General features: G+C 45.4%; 1 protein-coding gene across 1 annotated transcript in view; it reads right to left on the bottom strand.

The window, feature by feature from the left end:
• Nucleotides 1-416: 416 nt before the first annotated feature.
• Nucleotides 417-16,536, bottom strand: part of fhip1aa (FHF complex subunit HOOK interacting protein 1Aa) — a 29,607-nt gene continuing 13,487 nt past the window's right edge. Inside the window, exons 4-13 of the mRNA XM_062387743.1 lie at nucleotides 11,733-12,401; nucleotides 9,145-9,303; nucleotides 8,938-9,024; nucleotides 7,703-7,870; nucleotides 6,838-6,917; nucleotides 6,508-6,710; nucleotides 4,809-5,813; nucleotides 4,380-4,558; nucleotides 3,946-4,066; nucleotides 417-2,681 (exon numbers count right to left, since the gene is read on the bottom strand). Of these exons, the coding sequence (XP_062243727.1) occupies nucleotides 2,479-2,681; nucleotides 3,946-4,066; nucleotides 4,380-4,558; nucleotides 4,809-5,813; nucleotides 6,508-6,710; nucleotides 6,838-6,917; nucleotides 7,703-7,870; nucleotides 8,938-9,024; nucleotides 9,145-9,303; nucleotides 11,733-12,401 (2,874 nt within the window). The 3' untranslated portion in view covers nucleotides 417-2,478. The remainder of the gene's footprint in view (nucleotides 2,682-3,945; nucleotides 4,067-4,379; nucleotides 4,559-4,808; nucleotides 5,814-6,507; nucleotides 6,711-6,837; nucleotides 6,918-7,702; nucleotides 7,871-8,937; nucleotides 9,025-9,144; nucleotides 9,304-11,732; nucleotides 12,402-16,536) is intronic.

Raw genomic sequence — 16,536 nt, 5'->3', positions numbered from 1 at the left:
AGTATTTTTTCTCCAACAGTTTATCCCACATTGATTTATTTTCCTGTTCTTCGACCCAGGTAACAACCTCTTTGACTGTACGGGTATGAAATGATGCAGTTTACAGATTGATCTTGTGCTTATGAGCTGTCAGAAGGTTCCATCACAGTTTGCTTCCTCTCTGCCATTTGTCAGAGTCATTGCCTGTAAACAGAGGAGGAAGACTCCCGGGAAAACAAGACCTAGTTTTGAGTTCAATCTCTCTGCAGGGAAGGAGAATGTGCATCAAACAAAGAAAACTTCAATATGCACAGAGCAAACAGCTGCAAAACCTCCTCTGGCACAAAAGAAAAGGGAACGAATATATCGGGGGTGTCGGGGTGAAGGCAGCAGGTTCTTTGTTGAAAGAGAGGAGGAAACAAGTCGACACGTTCAGGTTCGTTTAGCAGAAGTTGTCTTTATTGAAAGAGGCAAGACTTTGCATCTGAGACGTTCAGCAACAAACATCAACCTGATCGGAAAAAGCTGAGTCCGCATCGCAGAGGGCGAAGCTTTGGATTCTACCGAGACACAAACGACTCAGTGACCTGGGTTGAAACAGTGATTGTCATCGTGGGACTGAACCTGTGCTGGTGGAAAGACTGCGTCAGGATGAAAGGTTGATAAAGTGCTCTGCGACATTCTTTACCAGAGACAGAAAAAAACCTGTTCAGTTTAAACAAATATACATAAAATAACTATCCTACTGCATAATTCATTACCTGCTTAGCAACACTTAGAACAGGATGGATTTAAATAAACAAAATACACATTTCAAAATTTAAAAAACAGAGTAATAATTATTGAATTTATGAGGTGACATCTTTGATTAAATCACAATACTACTGCTATTTCTTTTTCTATAAATCGTTTTTACAAAAAGTTATTGTTTGATTAACCCGAAGCTGTCCATTATCTCAGAGTCCGATTCTGAATGATCACTTTGAATTCTTGGCTCTAAATTACTGCGTTTTACTTGGTATGGCAACAAATCCTCTTAAAGGTTCAATGTGTCGAATTTAGTGACATCTAGTGGTGAAGATGCATAGTGCAGCTTCATTTCAGTGAAGACTTTTTTAAATGTCCACATTATGTTTTAGATCTTTATATAAAATAGTTGGATGGCGACTGCTTTCTTTTGCTTCTAGAAACTCTGTCAAAAACAAAATAAATAAAAACAGTTTATTTTATTTACACTAAAACAATGGACGGCTTCCAGTAAAACAACGTCACATTATAAAATATCACATCACTCCATTTTAAATCAAATCTAAATCAGGCAACAATGTGAAGTAAAAATCCCAATTTAGGCACAAATTTAAAACTATTTCTGTCCTGGTAAATTCTTTTTGATAGAGGCAAACTTTATAACAAAATATATCTCTCTTAATATATATATATATAATTTTAACAACCATGTTAACCCGGATAAAGGCAACTAACAGATTCAAAACAAAGATTTCTCTGATCCATCACAACTACAACACCCAGAAGAAAGTGAAGACAAACCACAAGAGAAGCCTCGAGAATGAAGATGGTGACAAAACAACGTGCAAATAGAAACTCTCAAAAAAAAGCTTAAATACCCAGCACCCTTCTGAAAATAACCTAAATTCACTCATACCCCAAATATCTTTGATTTGCATAGAGTTCTGTTACAGTATGTGCATTATAAAGCGTCAGTGACTTAAGGCAAAATCGATAATAGAAGAACAATCCTGGTTTTTGTGCTGTTGTCTGGAGAACATGTGGAACCCGTGAGAAACTAGTGCATCGTGGGAAAGTTACTTCACCCAAAGGCTTAAAAGAGCCGAGAGAGGAGAACGTGCAGCATCAAAGGACTCCTGGAAAAACCACGGCAAAACCCCGGCTAACGTCCGGAACCAATTTTTCTGGTCATTTTTCTGGATTTCATGTGTGAAAACGGCTTAAAAGTGATGAACAGAGTCAGGATGTGTTTCTGCGACGCTGCCAGTCCACAGCTGCCATGGTGAAAATGAAAACACATTTTCCGAGTTGTGTAATCCTGGAGCACAGAGGCAGAGATGCTCCTGAAAGGCCACACGGACATTCCACTGGGATCGGACCAGAAGACATTCAGAACGAGGGGCAGTTCAGATAAATCGTTAAAAAATCTCTCTCTTCAGTCTTTGGTTGGTCGACCTGGACCTGGCCTCCACCAGCCTTATTATTACGATGCAGGTGGAGATGTTCCAGCTCAAAGTGCTGGACCTCACACTTCACAGAACCAGAAAATATGTTTGTTTTTTTTAAAAAGCCCAAGAAAGTGTTTGTCTTTGCTCGGAAAATAAATAAACTTCTCGAAGTAGTTGTATAAATCATTGTATCTACGAGGTTTCTTCCTCAAGTAGTGACTGGAAGAAGACATGGAAAACCACCATAGAACAGTCTGTGACTCGTTGACTCCTCGGACTCGTCTCTGAGGCCTTTCGGGACCTTTCACTCTTCCATAGGAATGTACGATAGGATGGAGTGCTCTTGTGCAACCGCAGCCAGCTCTTTGAGGAACTCCGTGTAGAGGACGGTGGCGAACACTTCCGTCCGCCCCAGAGAGATGGCTTTGGGTTTGGGTGGCGGCGAGTTCTTCAGGATCCCCCCCGCCTCGCCGTGGGTGGAGCCGCCGCCACCGCTCCGGCTTTTATCTGAGAACATGAAGAGTTAATTTGTTACAATGACCACGTTGGATTTTTACATGTTTTGCATATACAATACATTCCCGCTTATGATTTCTGCTTTTATAAATAATTTAAGTTAGTAAAAATGAGGATCTGCTTTTCTGTAAAAATTCGAAAAGTGTAAGGAAACTAAAAGATTCTTTTTTAAATCCCCCTTTTTGGTCTTTCCTTCTCATCCTTCCACAAACACACTTCCAACGTTGCAGCTAGTACAAGTCAGGAAACCAGCAGGGAGACCAGTTCAAACCCCGGCCCGAAAACTCTGGGGCTTAGCCGAGGCGGTTGCTCAACTGGGAAGACACATGACTTAAACAAAATCAAGTGGAATTAATGCTGGTTCCCAACAGGAGCCCGAGCGCCGACCGGTGATGAAAGCAGATGTTTTTGAACCGTTTCAGAAGAGTTGGAGGAATAGAGGCACTCAAACAAACAAACAAACAAACAGGGAAAGTGTTTGTTTACTAATCGTCGTGTTGACACAGAAACGTTTCCCGAAGATTTACCAAGAATTTAATCTCATCTTCAAGCAGCCGTAATTAATGAAGAGTTGCACGTTGGTGTGTAAATACACTCGTTTGGAGTTTAGGTAAAAATCCCCCAAAAACAAGCAGATGAAGCAGAATGTGAGAGAGAATTATTAATGTTCAGGAATAAACAAGTGTGTGTTTGAGTTAGAGTGGATTGAGGTTGAGAACACTCACAAGCACGAGTCAAACTGTTTAAGACCCAAACACCTGCTCCCTGGATAAGCTTCTTAACACGAGCAACGTGGTTTCAACACCTCACAACATTTCAGACAGTCCAACACTAAGGAGCTTTTTAAAATCTGCAACACTTGTTTTTTAACCAAAGTGCAATTTCTGACTGTTTTTAAAAACAAAATATTATTGATGCAAAAATGTATGTGTTGTTATCAAAACCCTGAGGCTTTGCAACATGTGAGAGCAAGAGTTTCTCTATTTGTGATTCCTAACATAGGACTTTAACACCTGGAATGTGAGTTTGCCTTATTTCCTCTTGACTTCAAATGTCCCGATGCACATTGTGATTCTTCTCTTCAACCACAAACTCCCTCGTCACAGGTGCTCTGTTGTTTTGCATAAATAAAACCTGGTTCTAAGTTTTGAGTGAAAATTGTTACATAGAGATCACATGAAACCACATTTCAGGCTTTAAAGATATAATACTGTGAATGTGATATTTCAATCACAGGCATATATGTGGGTGTTACCTGCTGCTGCCATCAAAGTCTCCCTGGCCAGCATCCAGTGCTGAGCAGCAGTGATCAGCTCTGGGAAGTCGGTCCTGGTGGCAGCCAGCTCTTCTATCTGGTTCTTCACCGTGGCGAGTACCTGAGATATGAAGGAACAGAGGATTACCTTCACATCTGCAGTTTTTAAACTTATGTCGTTAACAATAAACTATTGGGAACAACCTTGAAATCCCTGTTTCAAAAGTAGTCTTCACTTACAGTGATTTACATTCGAATGTTTTTACCCCTGAAAGGCAACATGCATGTTTCAACATCTTTCACTAATCTCTCTGATGACTTGATGATGCACCAGCCTCAGGAGTCAGACACAGTCCTGCCCACACATGCACACACACACACACAGACACACACACACACACACACACAGACACAGCATGGTTTCTTTGTGTTACCTGGTACAGGGAGCGAACAGTCGGCTGAAACACCAGGTTGGTGTTGAGGAGGAAGGAGCGCAGCAGGGGCTGAGGGTAGGAGGCCAGCTGAGCCAGGATGCCGGTCAGCAGCAGGTTGACGTACAGCGAGTTGGAGAGCATGTTCTCCAGGCGGGACAGCAGCACGCTGACAAACGGACCTGCACGAAGACAAGGAGTGAACAACCTGACAGGGGCGGATCTAGGATCTTTCATCAGGGGCCATAAAGGGGGCCACAAGTTTCACAATTACACGTCCAACATCCATGCTCCTGATTCTAAGAGGAGCACATTTAAGTCATTTCTCGTCTACCTCTCTGTAGCCCACCTCAAAAAAGCTTAGAAGATAAAACATATGGAGAAATTGTCTTATTTATTGTTAGTGTGGATTATTAGGATTTTGTCACTGACCTGTGAAAGGCACTGATTGGCTTCTACTTGTACTTCCGCTTCGAAACTTGGTCCCAAACGGTAACTGTACCTTCTCGGCTTCTGGTGTTTCGGCGGAGAAGGAGGTGAAATCCATCTCCTCCTCCTCCTCCTCCAGAGGTGAGACTGGCTTTTTCGACTCTCCGTCAGCTTGGACTGGTTTCCCGTTCGCTTGTGTGTCCAACGTACGGATGAGCTCCTCGTACTGGGACAGCAGGTCGTCGCCCAGCTCCTCAGCGGTCGTGTTTTGGACGTTTGAATTACAATCCGTTTGAACTTTGGCCTTCGCGTCCGAGCTGCTCTTGCCGTTGTCGGCCAACGCAGCGGCTGGAAGTGTCAAACTCAATCCATTCCTTAAGGAAACTTCCGCCGCGCCCGGTTGGACGTCCTCTGACTCCGACCCCGACCCCTTGGACTTGCCCCCCCCACGCTCGACCTCTCTGGCGTCTTTCTTGGCGACGAGGTCGTACACCATGACATCGTCCTGGAACTCGTTCTCCTCAATGTAGGAGCCGTTGACCAGCATGATGGCTGTCCTCCTCATCTCCTGGATGTGCCTCGGCGGCTCAGAGACAGGCGGCTGTGGAGGTTTACTCTCCACTGGAGCTTCTGCCGTCTTCATCTGACACACGTCGTAACTATCGTCCCACTCCAGCTCCTGCTGGTTGACGGAGGGCGGCTCGGCACTCGGCGGCGGTGGCGGCGGACAGACCCGAGGGCGCGGCGCCGGTGGCTGAGGAACTCTCTTGAGGGCCATCTGGGTCTGTCGGCTCTTGAGCCAGGGCTCCTCCAGGACGCCGGGCTGGTACTTCTCAGGGGGGGGGTCCTCTCCGTCGTACTGCGCCGACCACACCTGGCAGGCCCGGATGCAGCTGCTGATGCCGCGGTGGGCGTCCTCGAGGTAATGAAGGTAACTGACGTCCAGGTAGAGTTCAGACCCGATGGTGCAGGAGTTCTCGTGGTGCTTTTCTGAGAAGCTCTTTTTCTCTTTTTGGGAAACACAGAGAGGAAAATGTTGATGAAAGCTGGCGACTCGCCGCAGCGCTCTCACAGAGCAGGACTAATGACTCTGACACGACTCTGCAGGGGGGGGGGGGACGTGATGTAAGACAGCCGAACAGCAGGAGATCTCCCGTTCTGATAAAATACTCATCATCAGCCATGTTGTACGTTCATGTCCCAATTATATGCAGATCAACAGATTCAGTCCTCAAACCATATGTCTCAACAGATGTTTGGGGAATGCACGCTTAATAAATATTTATTTTTTATTAAACCGTATTTGTTAGGCCTCAAAACTGTCACATCAAGTGACTTTTAATATTCCTCCACTGTGTCGTGTGCTCGGTTTGTTTTGACTGCACAACACGTCTAACATCCACTCACTCGAATGGGATTGTGAAAAGTAAAAACCCGCTGCACGGTTTCATTTTAAAGCTTTCAGGCTCCTCCAAGCTTCTCCCAGGCTCCGTCTGGCAAGCCTTTCAATGGGGGTAAATAGATAATTCTTATTTATAACAACTGGAGTCTTGTTTTTGTAAATACGAGCATCACACACAGAGTTAATTGATGAGATTTGGGAAACGCAGCAGCATCACGAAGACTTTGAATAGGAGGAGAAATAGCACCGAGCTGTGTTTAAACCAGGCGAGTAGTTCCTTTAACGCCGAGTCCCTCTTACCGGAGGAGTCGGTGTGAGCAGCGACCTCCGACCCCTTGGAGAAGAGGATGGATTCCAGCTGTCGGAGGGGCGGGGGGCTGTGGTCGGGGGTGCAGCAGGTCGGCGTCAGCGCCAGGAACTTGGCCGCAGACACGGAGTAGCAGTCCCTCTCTCTCACCACGCGTCTCTGACTCAACATCATGTGATTACAGGGGATCAGGTACCTGGGGAGAGGCAGAGGGGGGGGGGGGGGGGGGGGGGCGGATCCTGTTAGGAAAAGCAAGAGGTGGTTGTAGGAGGGAGAGGGGGGCCGGGCCCGGGGATTGGGGGGGTGAGAAACTCACCACTCACCTCAGTACGAGCTGCAGCATCACATCTTCACAGTATAAGCCAATCAGAGTGCGGAAGAGAGCCAGTGACACGGTGCCCAGCTGGAGAGGTGAGTGGAGAAACACAACGTCACAGATTACAACTAGTACAGATGACGGACGAAACGGTTGTACGAAAAAGAGACGGTAAGTATTACGATTTCTGATTGTTGTCTGAATTACTACAGATTAAATAATTTACTTTTATTCTGGCTAAAGAAATAAATCAGTGGATGTCACTGCGGAAATGTAAATTAACTGTTTTCACTCCTTTCTGATATTTTAGAAAAAAAAAAAGATTCATTAATTGATCCGAAAATGATCCTATTTAATGAAAATGTGACTGACGTACAGGTTAACGAGTAATGAAGAGGAATCATGAGCCGACAGGTTGAGATAACAGCATACTCAGCAACGAAGAAGAGTAACTTCTTCACTACTGAGAAAGATGTAGAGCTAAAAGCAAACAGAAAAGGCGTCATATATAACATTTGCACGTTAGTCAGTGTTTTTCTTTGGCTCGATATCAAAAGCGGTGACGACTGAACAAGTTTGTTATTATCCACGGAGCTGCGGGCGTGTCAGTGCTGCAGAGGGAACTCCCCGAGACATTTACACAGTCAAAGAGCCACGAGAAGAGCCCATGATTTATTCATATCCACGCTTCAGCTCTACTAAAGTATTTGAACAAGACGTCCCGACGTTTGGTTCAGAGCTGGTTTTACTAACAGGGTAGGTCCCAGCGAATGATGGCCACACTCGCCCAAATGGGGTCATTTTAAAAACCCTAAGAAACACTTCTCCTGAATCTGAGTGAAACGCGTCGGCCCTGTGTCCCGCAGCCGTACCTGGAAGGGCGTGTTGATGCGGCTGACCAGCGTGTCCAGGATGTGGACGCTCTCGTGTCGGTGGAGGAGGATGAAGGAGAGGAACGTCTGCAGCAGCGCCGGCTCCGACACGCTCCTCAGGAAGAGGTCCAGGTACGCCGTGGTGGTCATCACCTCCTCCAGGGTCAGCTGCACAGAGGGGGGAGGAGTCATTAGGGAGAGATAGGTGGGGTGAAGGAAAACTTACAGAACAAATACAATGTACCTCCACGTGTTGATCCCTTATATCGATATACATATATTACTGTATCGATCCGTCTAATTCTTCAGATAAAAGCCATTTAAACTATTTAAAGTTCTGGGGTTTTAATATTCCATGTAGTGATTATCAGTTATCAGTTGATATCACAATAAATCAGTATTATTATTCTTTAGGTTAAAGATAGATTTTTTTCTATACGTCTCTCTTCTTACAATAAGTTACTGAGGAGAAGAGTAAATATTTCCTCATATATATATATATAACAGAGATCTTCAACAGGACCCCCTAGGGGTCGCGGAGGTACTGCAGGGGGGGTCGTGAAATGTTTTGTTAATTAGACAATTTTTTATATTTTTATAATTTTTGATTTATTCTCCAACCAATTTTTTCCAAAAATATAAATGTCTTTAAATACACATTCGCATTCATCCAACATATTGAGAGGCTGATTTGACCCTCTGCCTGACAACCTCCATCTGTCGAAGGTTAGATAAGTTGTGTGCGACCCATCAGGGTCCGACATCTCACTGATGTGGGAGTATGTGTGGCATCCACAGATGGCTTTAGGATTCACTGTCTCTTCTACATGTGTTTAAAATAAAAACATGAATCTGTGAATTAATTTAATAGCTCAGTGTTGTATGCAAGATGTATGTTTATACATGGCAGTGGCATGGCCACCCTGTACCTTGCACATGTTTAAATTAAAAACATGAAAATATACACCCGTATTATATTTGAATAGCTTAGTATTGAATGCGCAATAACAGGGTAGCAGGTTTATATATCGTACTAGGCCCAGTTTAATATAAAAAACATTTTATACAATATATATAGTAGGGGGACCCTGCTCCACCTCTCCACCAGCTTTGGGGTCCTTTCCCTGAAAAACGTTGAAGACCCCTGATATATACTATTATCTGATTCCACTGTATGTTTCTCCACGTGAGGATCTGCATGGCGGTCAAGGGGAAAAGGAGGAGGAGCATCGAACCTTGTGAAGAGCCGGAGCGAGGACGGGCACCAGGAACCCGTTGTAGATGTAACTGACCAGCTGGTCTCTGATGAGCGGGTGGGCCACCTGGGAACAGTGGAGATCAGTGCACAGGTCAGTGGAGAAGGCCGTGGAGCAGGAGGCAGCATCCAGTGACAGCGTGTGAATAGTTTCTCGTGCGCTCGCAGCCTCGTCACGTGCGCTCACCTGAATGACGGCGTTGCAGAACTCCAGCGAGTTGAGGAACTGGACCAGCGCCGGCATGTGGAGCCAGTCCTCCCGGTGGAGGCCGTGCCACTCTTCACCGGGAACCTCCAGCTTGGTGGGGAGGGAGGAGTAGAGGCCGCTCAGCCCGGTGGCCAGAACCTGATATCAAATACAGGGACACGTTAGACATGGTGACCAGCTGATGGTCTTATTGGTCAATTTCACCATCGCTCTCTATAACAGTGATCACATGACTTGTTTCAGCCCGACTACTTTTTAGGGAGTAAAACATTTCATATTAATGCAATAATTCCCGAGATGTCATTACCAAAGAAATGTAATTGATGCTCGATAAATAATCTTTTTACCATAAACTTATATTTATCAATGAAAAGAAAACGCAAATACAAGAAAATATATAGAACCTTTTTTAAATGTAAATACTAAACATTCAAATAAAATCTATTTTACATTGTTTGTTCTGTAGAATATAAATGTTTATATCAGTCACAAAAGGATTCATCGGTCAGGCTCTGCGGTAGACTCTAAATTTTAATTATTCATTCACCAGTAATCACGGAGCCTATTTTTATAAAAAGAAAAAAAATCTATTTTACAGCTTGTTAAAGATGATTATTTTATTGTAAACTATAACTTTTCACTTTATTTATGATGGGACTCGCTGTTTATCTCCTCAACATAATCCCAGTTTTTACCTGGACTGAAGTTAGAGTTGAATATTGTTATCTGCAATTATTCTATATAGTTGTATTGCTGCTACCATTACTATATTGCATTGAATACACTAGATATTCATATATTTTTCCACTTTGTACATGCAGCTCTATGTACTTGTCTCTTTCAGGGTTTAGCCCATTCTTAACTAAACTTAACGATCAGTTAAGCTCAGAAAGTGGAAGCAGAGTTTTCTGAACAGTGATGTGGACCCCATGAGGATCTGAGGATTCTTTTTGAGCACCCAGAGATAAACAGCTGAATATTATGCAGATTCATTTTTGTGTATCTCATTTCCTTCTCTGATATAATTGGATTAACAAACTTCCCTTTTTTGATTTCATGAGGAGTGTGAGCTCTGTGGGTTTGAAGAAACTGGCTCTGATTCTACAACAAGCCTCATGTGATAGAAATATAATCTGATGTGAAGTGATTACAGAGAGAATAATGGCCTTCATTACAGATTAATGAGGCAGTTTACGCACAACTCTCTGCTGCCAGGTTCACACAACACACTTACAACCACAGACTCACTACAATGAAACGTGCTTTTGTGAATGATTACACCGTTATGATGATGGAATGCACAGCACAGCGGCAGCAGCCCGGCTCCTCTTCACACAATAAAACAACAAACATGAGGATTAACGCCTCAGAAAGGTCAGCTCAGGAAACTTAAACAAAAATCTGAGCATCGGAAGGTTTCACGGCCGGTAGCACTTGTGAGATAACAACCATGATACGGTAATAAGATCCCTAATTAATTTATTCATGTCAACAAAGACTCCAAATGGCCAAAAGGATTTGTCTCTCTTTTATCAAGTAGGTCTCAGTATTTACAAGGAGGGATTTCCCCCAAAAAACAACAGAGCCTAGAACAGCTCGGCCCAATCCCCCTGTACATGAGTGGATCATTAGTGTGGCAGTGATGTACACGTCCTCTATGGGATTATCCTCGCTGTCTGCCAGTGGAACCAATTTAACACACGCTCCCGTTATTGGGCTGGCATCGCATCAAAAGACGTTTTACACTGCTCTGTCTGCTGCTGCGGGGAAATGCTAATTTCTACATGGGATTTGCTCACGAGCATCGCATAATCGTATGAAGGCCAGACATCTGGAGCGTTCAATGCCAGAGATGGTTCAACCTTGTTCTTGAGTGGGTCCGTGAACGCATCGGCATATTTCGGGCCACGGGGTCTCAGAAATGAAATGAATTATTCCACTGACGGACTGGGATTATTACTCATTTTACATAAAAGGTTGAATTTGAACTCAAACGAGGGACTGAGCTTGGCACGTTGGTACAGTGGTTAGCAGCACCGTGACCTCACAGGAAGAACAAGACGTTTCTCACACATAAACAACAACACACTGATCTCTGGAGCGTGCAGGTGAGAGACCACATTACATTACGTGTCATTTGGCAAACCATTAGTACACTCAACATCTATGAGGGGCCATTAAGGGGTTCAGAATCTTGCCAAGGACACTGGCGTGCAGCTGGGGAAGAGTGGGGATTGAACCGGCAACCTCTTGTTGGAGAACGACCACTATACCCCCTAGGCCACACCACCCCACGTGTTGTTGTTTACAGCACATCAACACCGGTGTCTCGACATCTTTGTCTGTGTCTTCTACCTGTGTGCTACTGCTTTTTTGTCCTGACACATTTGTGTTCTTATTTGTGCGTCTGTCGCATTTTAGAAACGCCATCAATATACCTCATGCTCCCCCCCGACCCTTACAGGATAGTGATGGATGCACTGAGTTTGAGGACATGCTAAAAACCACACAGTGACTGAGAGCAAGAAAAAGACAGCAGGAGAAGAACCTCCTCCCATGTGACTGACCGGACAGAAGAAGGTGTTCTCCGCGATGTGTTGGGCCACGCGCTCGTTCTCAGCAGACAGCGACATGATGAGCAGCAGAGCGTCTCGGGCCTGCTGGCCCACCGTGCCCTCCCTGTGGATGAAGGGGATGAGGAGGGAGAAGATGAGGAAGTTGGTGGCGCCCTGGTCCTCGCTGGTGTGGAAGAACATCTCCAGAACCGAGGGGTCCTTCGCCAGAACGCAGCACAGCTGGTTGAGCAGCAGCACCAGCTCGGCCTCGACCGCCGGGGCCGCCGTGCCCGAGCAGGAGGACAGCAGCATCATGAGCGGCCGCAGGATGGGTTTGTGGTGCAGCAGCGGCTGGTGCGCCTGCCCCACCAGCATCTCGTACATCTTCAGCTGCTCCAGCTTCATGTCGTCGGTGAACTCCCTGCGCAGGCTCCACACGAAGAGGCGCTCCATCACGTTCTCCATCACCACGAACTCCAGGATGGGGCCCATGGCGCCGGCCTGGCCGCTCTCCTCCTCCATCAGCAGGAACAGCATGTGCTCCACATAGTTCTGCACCGCGTTGGCCTCGTCCCCGGGGACGGGGCCAAAGCGAGGGCCGCTGCTGAGGTTGATGACACTCAGCGAGGACAGGGCGGAGGTGTTCCTCAGGGGGTCGTGCTTCTCGAGGATCTTCACCACCTGCAGAGGACACGAGAGGAGCATCACAGATCTGTGCAGTTCTGTGTTATAATGAGTCGGATACATCACAACTACATCTCAACAGAGAGACACAAGAAATGTTAGGAGACAATTTCAGTGGAAGATTTTAAGTAAAGGATATAATGTTTATATAAATGACCAAATAAAAATTTTGTCAATAATAATAAAGATAATTATAATGAAAACCCCTTAATCTAAACTACGGTTTCTATCTCTTTGTGTGAAGTTGTAAAAAACTAATAAATTCATTCAGTTTATCTGGTGAGGATGAGAACCTTTGTTTTTTGACTCTTGTATAAATGTTAATTGTATTTGCTAAATTGATAAGCTTCCAAACTTCAGTGGATACAATCAGGAGACAATGTTTCAAATTTACTACAATTTTAAAACAAACACCTGTTTGAACAGGTCAGATTATAATTTGACGTGTGTCTTGATGTCCCACTGCTGACTGACGGTTAGCATGAGCAGTGAAAAACATCTTTTCATAAACATTAATTAATAATTCTTGAGTATTACTTATTGCACATTTGTTACACGGTTAACCCCGGTACGAGGTCTTATTTGTAGAGAGTTTTTAAACCATGTTAAATTATATATATTATTCCTGACAGGATAAGTGTCAACAAACGATGAGGTGTAGATAAACCCGCAGCACAGTGCAGATCAACTCAGTTTGGCAGCACAGAGTGAAACAGTCCTTTGTGAGTCAGGTCCCTCCCTTGTGTGTCCGCTGCATAGAAACCAGAATCACAATAAAGGAGCCAGTGTCCCCAGTCTGCTGCTGCCATGACAATAACCGACTGTGCACAAGAGAGCTGGGCCCGGCTGATGGAAACAAGAGATCTGAGTTTCTAATCCCTGCCTGGGCCCGATGGGGCCTGACCCAGAGGCCTGAGGCCCGGGGGTCTGTCCAGTTCAGGATCTCCAGCTGTTCCTCAAGTGACAGGAAGGGGCCAGGTCTGGGGATCAGACAGGGACTCAGTGGACTTACGGACGGTGGTCTTAGGCTGCTTGCTGGTTTAATGCTGACAACACAGAGGTCAGCTGCACACAAGGTGAGGGTTTATTCATTCATGAAACATGTTGTTTCCAAAGCAGCAGCTGATAAGTGTTTATGTTTTCAGGAGAGGTCAGATCAGCTGATAATCTGCATTATTAACCAGGTCATGGATCATGTGACGGCTCCGGCTTTGAACATGTGACCAACACCAAAGGAATCAAGGTGTTGATTTCAATTCTAGGACAAACGGTGGTTCGATCCCGGTCTGCACCCTGAGGTGTCCATGGGCAAGATAGACAGTAAATGTGACTGAAGACAGATGAGGTCAAACTGAGAGTAACATTATCTTGGAGTGCAGTGTCCTTTCTAAACCCTTCTGCAGGACTGAGTCCCCCGCTGCGGAACAAAGAAACCGGTTTATCCAGAGTTCAGTGAAGCTCGACTCGGTACACAGAACCATGAGTCAGGTGTCAGTGCCGTAATTGTGACAGGAAGGAAGATGAGTCCCAGCCGCTGATGCTGCGGAGCTCCGGTCCCCTGTTTATTCAAGGTTTACTCATTTTGAACGTTTTGTATTTTTCAAATCGCAGCACATTGGATCCTAAACCTCCTTGGGCCCTTAGCAAGCCACAAGCCAAGTGTGAAGCAGAGCAGGTGAACAGGTCGTGAGATATGAGAGACGAGCACAGACACAGATTTCTGGAAATAGCACACAGATGGCCAACTCCCTGTATAAGTCTCTGGAAGCATTTCAAACTTTTTCTCAATCACACTTAACCTCTGATTTTATTTCAGTCGACAGATGAAGATTTCTGTGTGTGTCTGGCTCCTTCTAATCTCTGGCCTGATGTCTGAGACCTGAAGCCGAGCCTGAAGATCTTTCTACACGTCACTGAACAGATCCACATTCAGAAACTGACAGCAACGTGATATTAACCATAAATGGAATGAGTCAGAAATTCTGCAGAGCCATACTGACAAGTAGCAAGCTGCCCACACACCCACTATAGATTGTGTCTATAGCTTTTTTTTTTGGCAGCCTTTGCAACGCACCGATCACTTTGCACGTCAGAGCAAACACCGTGAACTCTGTTAGCCGCAGATAAGACAGAGCAGATGAACGTAAAGCTTATCTCTCAGCCGTGAAGCCGGCAGAGCTGGAGAGAGACGAGGCCAATATCACTTACAACACGTTGACTCTGATGTCAAGGCTTGTTTTTCCGAACTGAAACCAAAGTCAAGAGGAGTCTTATCAGGCTACAGATTAACTAAGCAGGGAAATGAGAGTCTGTAGGAGTGGAGCTGTGCAGTCACTTTGCCTCAAGGAAAATCACAAACAAATTCTAATCTGGAACTGGGAACTGGGAGTTCTCTGGTGTTTTTCTGCTCAGTCAGAAGCTGGGACGACCCACTCTCGGTTAGTTCAGGCTACAGCAACTTCTGTCCCCGTGTGAAGGAATGAAGTCAACTCAAGCAGCTGGAATTTACTTTCAGTCAACTGAATTGTTTGTTGTTGTTTTTTGAGGGGATTCAGTGTAAATTTAAGAATCACTCGAGTTTACAAGACCAATCAGATTCCTCCAAATTAATCAAATTAGTCCTTTAATTAGCAAAGTTTTAAACCATAGTATTTTCCTTCTACACATCTGGTATGTATCTGAATTTGGTGTTCAGGAGTTAGGGCCGGTCAATGTTCCCACATTAATCTGTGAGAAAGAAAAGGAGGCTCCATAATCGAATGAGATCGTCTCCTCCATGTGCAGAATCTGTGGTGTTACTGTGAAGTGTCTGTATCGCTCTGGAATTATCATGTTCATAAGGTCGGGCTGGGTCACAGACGTCACATGGTGTCATTATCCTGCTAAAGAGTTCACCACCTTGGGAGAAATTCTTGAAATTCCATATGTTCATCCTCATGGGAAAATCCTGAATTGATTAAATACAAATATTCAAAGTGTTTATTCTCAGTGTGAGTGAACTGGAGGCCTTTACATTTCTGAATCTCACTTTTGTATGTTGCATGTTTGAGCACATACATGAACACAAACATGTTTATCAGATGTATTGAGGAGGGACCTGTTCAAAAAGGAGCTTATGCACAGACATTAGCATTAGCAGTGAACTCCCATGGAGCCTGCTCACTGACCGGAGGGATGGTCCAACCACTGACAAGAGGGACGGTCCCACCACTGACAGGAGGGGCAGACCCACCACTGACAGGAGGGACAGACCCACCACTGACAGGAGGGATGGAACAATCCCTGACAGGAGGGGCAGACCCACCACTGACAGGAGGGGCAGATCCACCACTGACAGGAGGGGCAGACCCACCACTGACAGGAGGGATGGAACAACCCCTGACAGGAGGGACAGACCCACCACTGACAGGAGGGGCAGACCCACCACTGACAGGAGGGGCAGACCTACCACTGACAGGAGGGGCAGACCCACCACTGACAGGAGGGGCAGACCCACCATTGACAGGAGGGGCAGACCCACCACTGACAGGAGGGGCAGACCTACCACTGACAGGAGGGGCAGACCCACCACTGACAGCCTCTAATGTTGACCTAAACACACTCAACAGCCACAGACACACGCTTCTCTCCCATCAATGCCTGACCAGTATCACAGCTGCAGTGTGTTCAGCGGGTGTAACGTGTGTGTTCATCTCGGAGTGGGAGGAGCAGGAGAAGCCGGCTGCCAGGTCCCACAGGGGTCAACAGGGACAGACGCTGCTGCAAACAGACAAACATCTGAGACAGGCGGCTCCACGCTGCCAAGATTCCACTGGCTAGGACCACACGGCTGTTTGTTGGGACTGGAGAGAGCTGGTCAGGTTCTTTACTGTCTGCAGAAGCTCAATGTGAACAACCTGCACTCATTGTATTCACTGATGCTGACGTGATCTTTGTAAACTGGTGGTCTGATCTCATTCATCGATTTGAAAGGTAAATAAAAGATAGTTTTACCTCATCATAGTTATACTTTGAAAAGTAACATTTTTAAATCTAGGGAGTGAAAGTCTCTTTTATCAAACACACATGCAACCTGGAAGGAAAGGCTTGCAAGAAAACTTCAGAATTGTTTGATCACTTTGTTGGGAAGTTT

This window comes from Platichthys flesus, chromosome 5, assembly GCF_949316205.1.
Source record: "Platichthys flesus chromosome 5, fPlaFle2.1, whole genome shotgun sequence".
NCBI classification, from domain to species: domain Eukaryota; kingdom Metazoa; phylum Chordata; class Actinopteri; order Pleuronectiformes; family Pleuronectidae; genus Platichthys; species Platichthys flesus.
The sequence above is the reverse complement of the archived record's forward strand: the minus strand, read 5'-3'. Positions and strand labels throughout refer to the sequence as shown.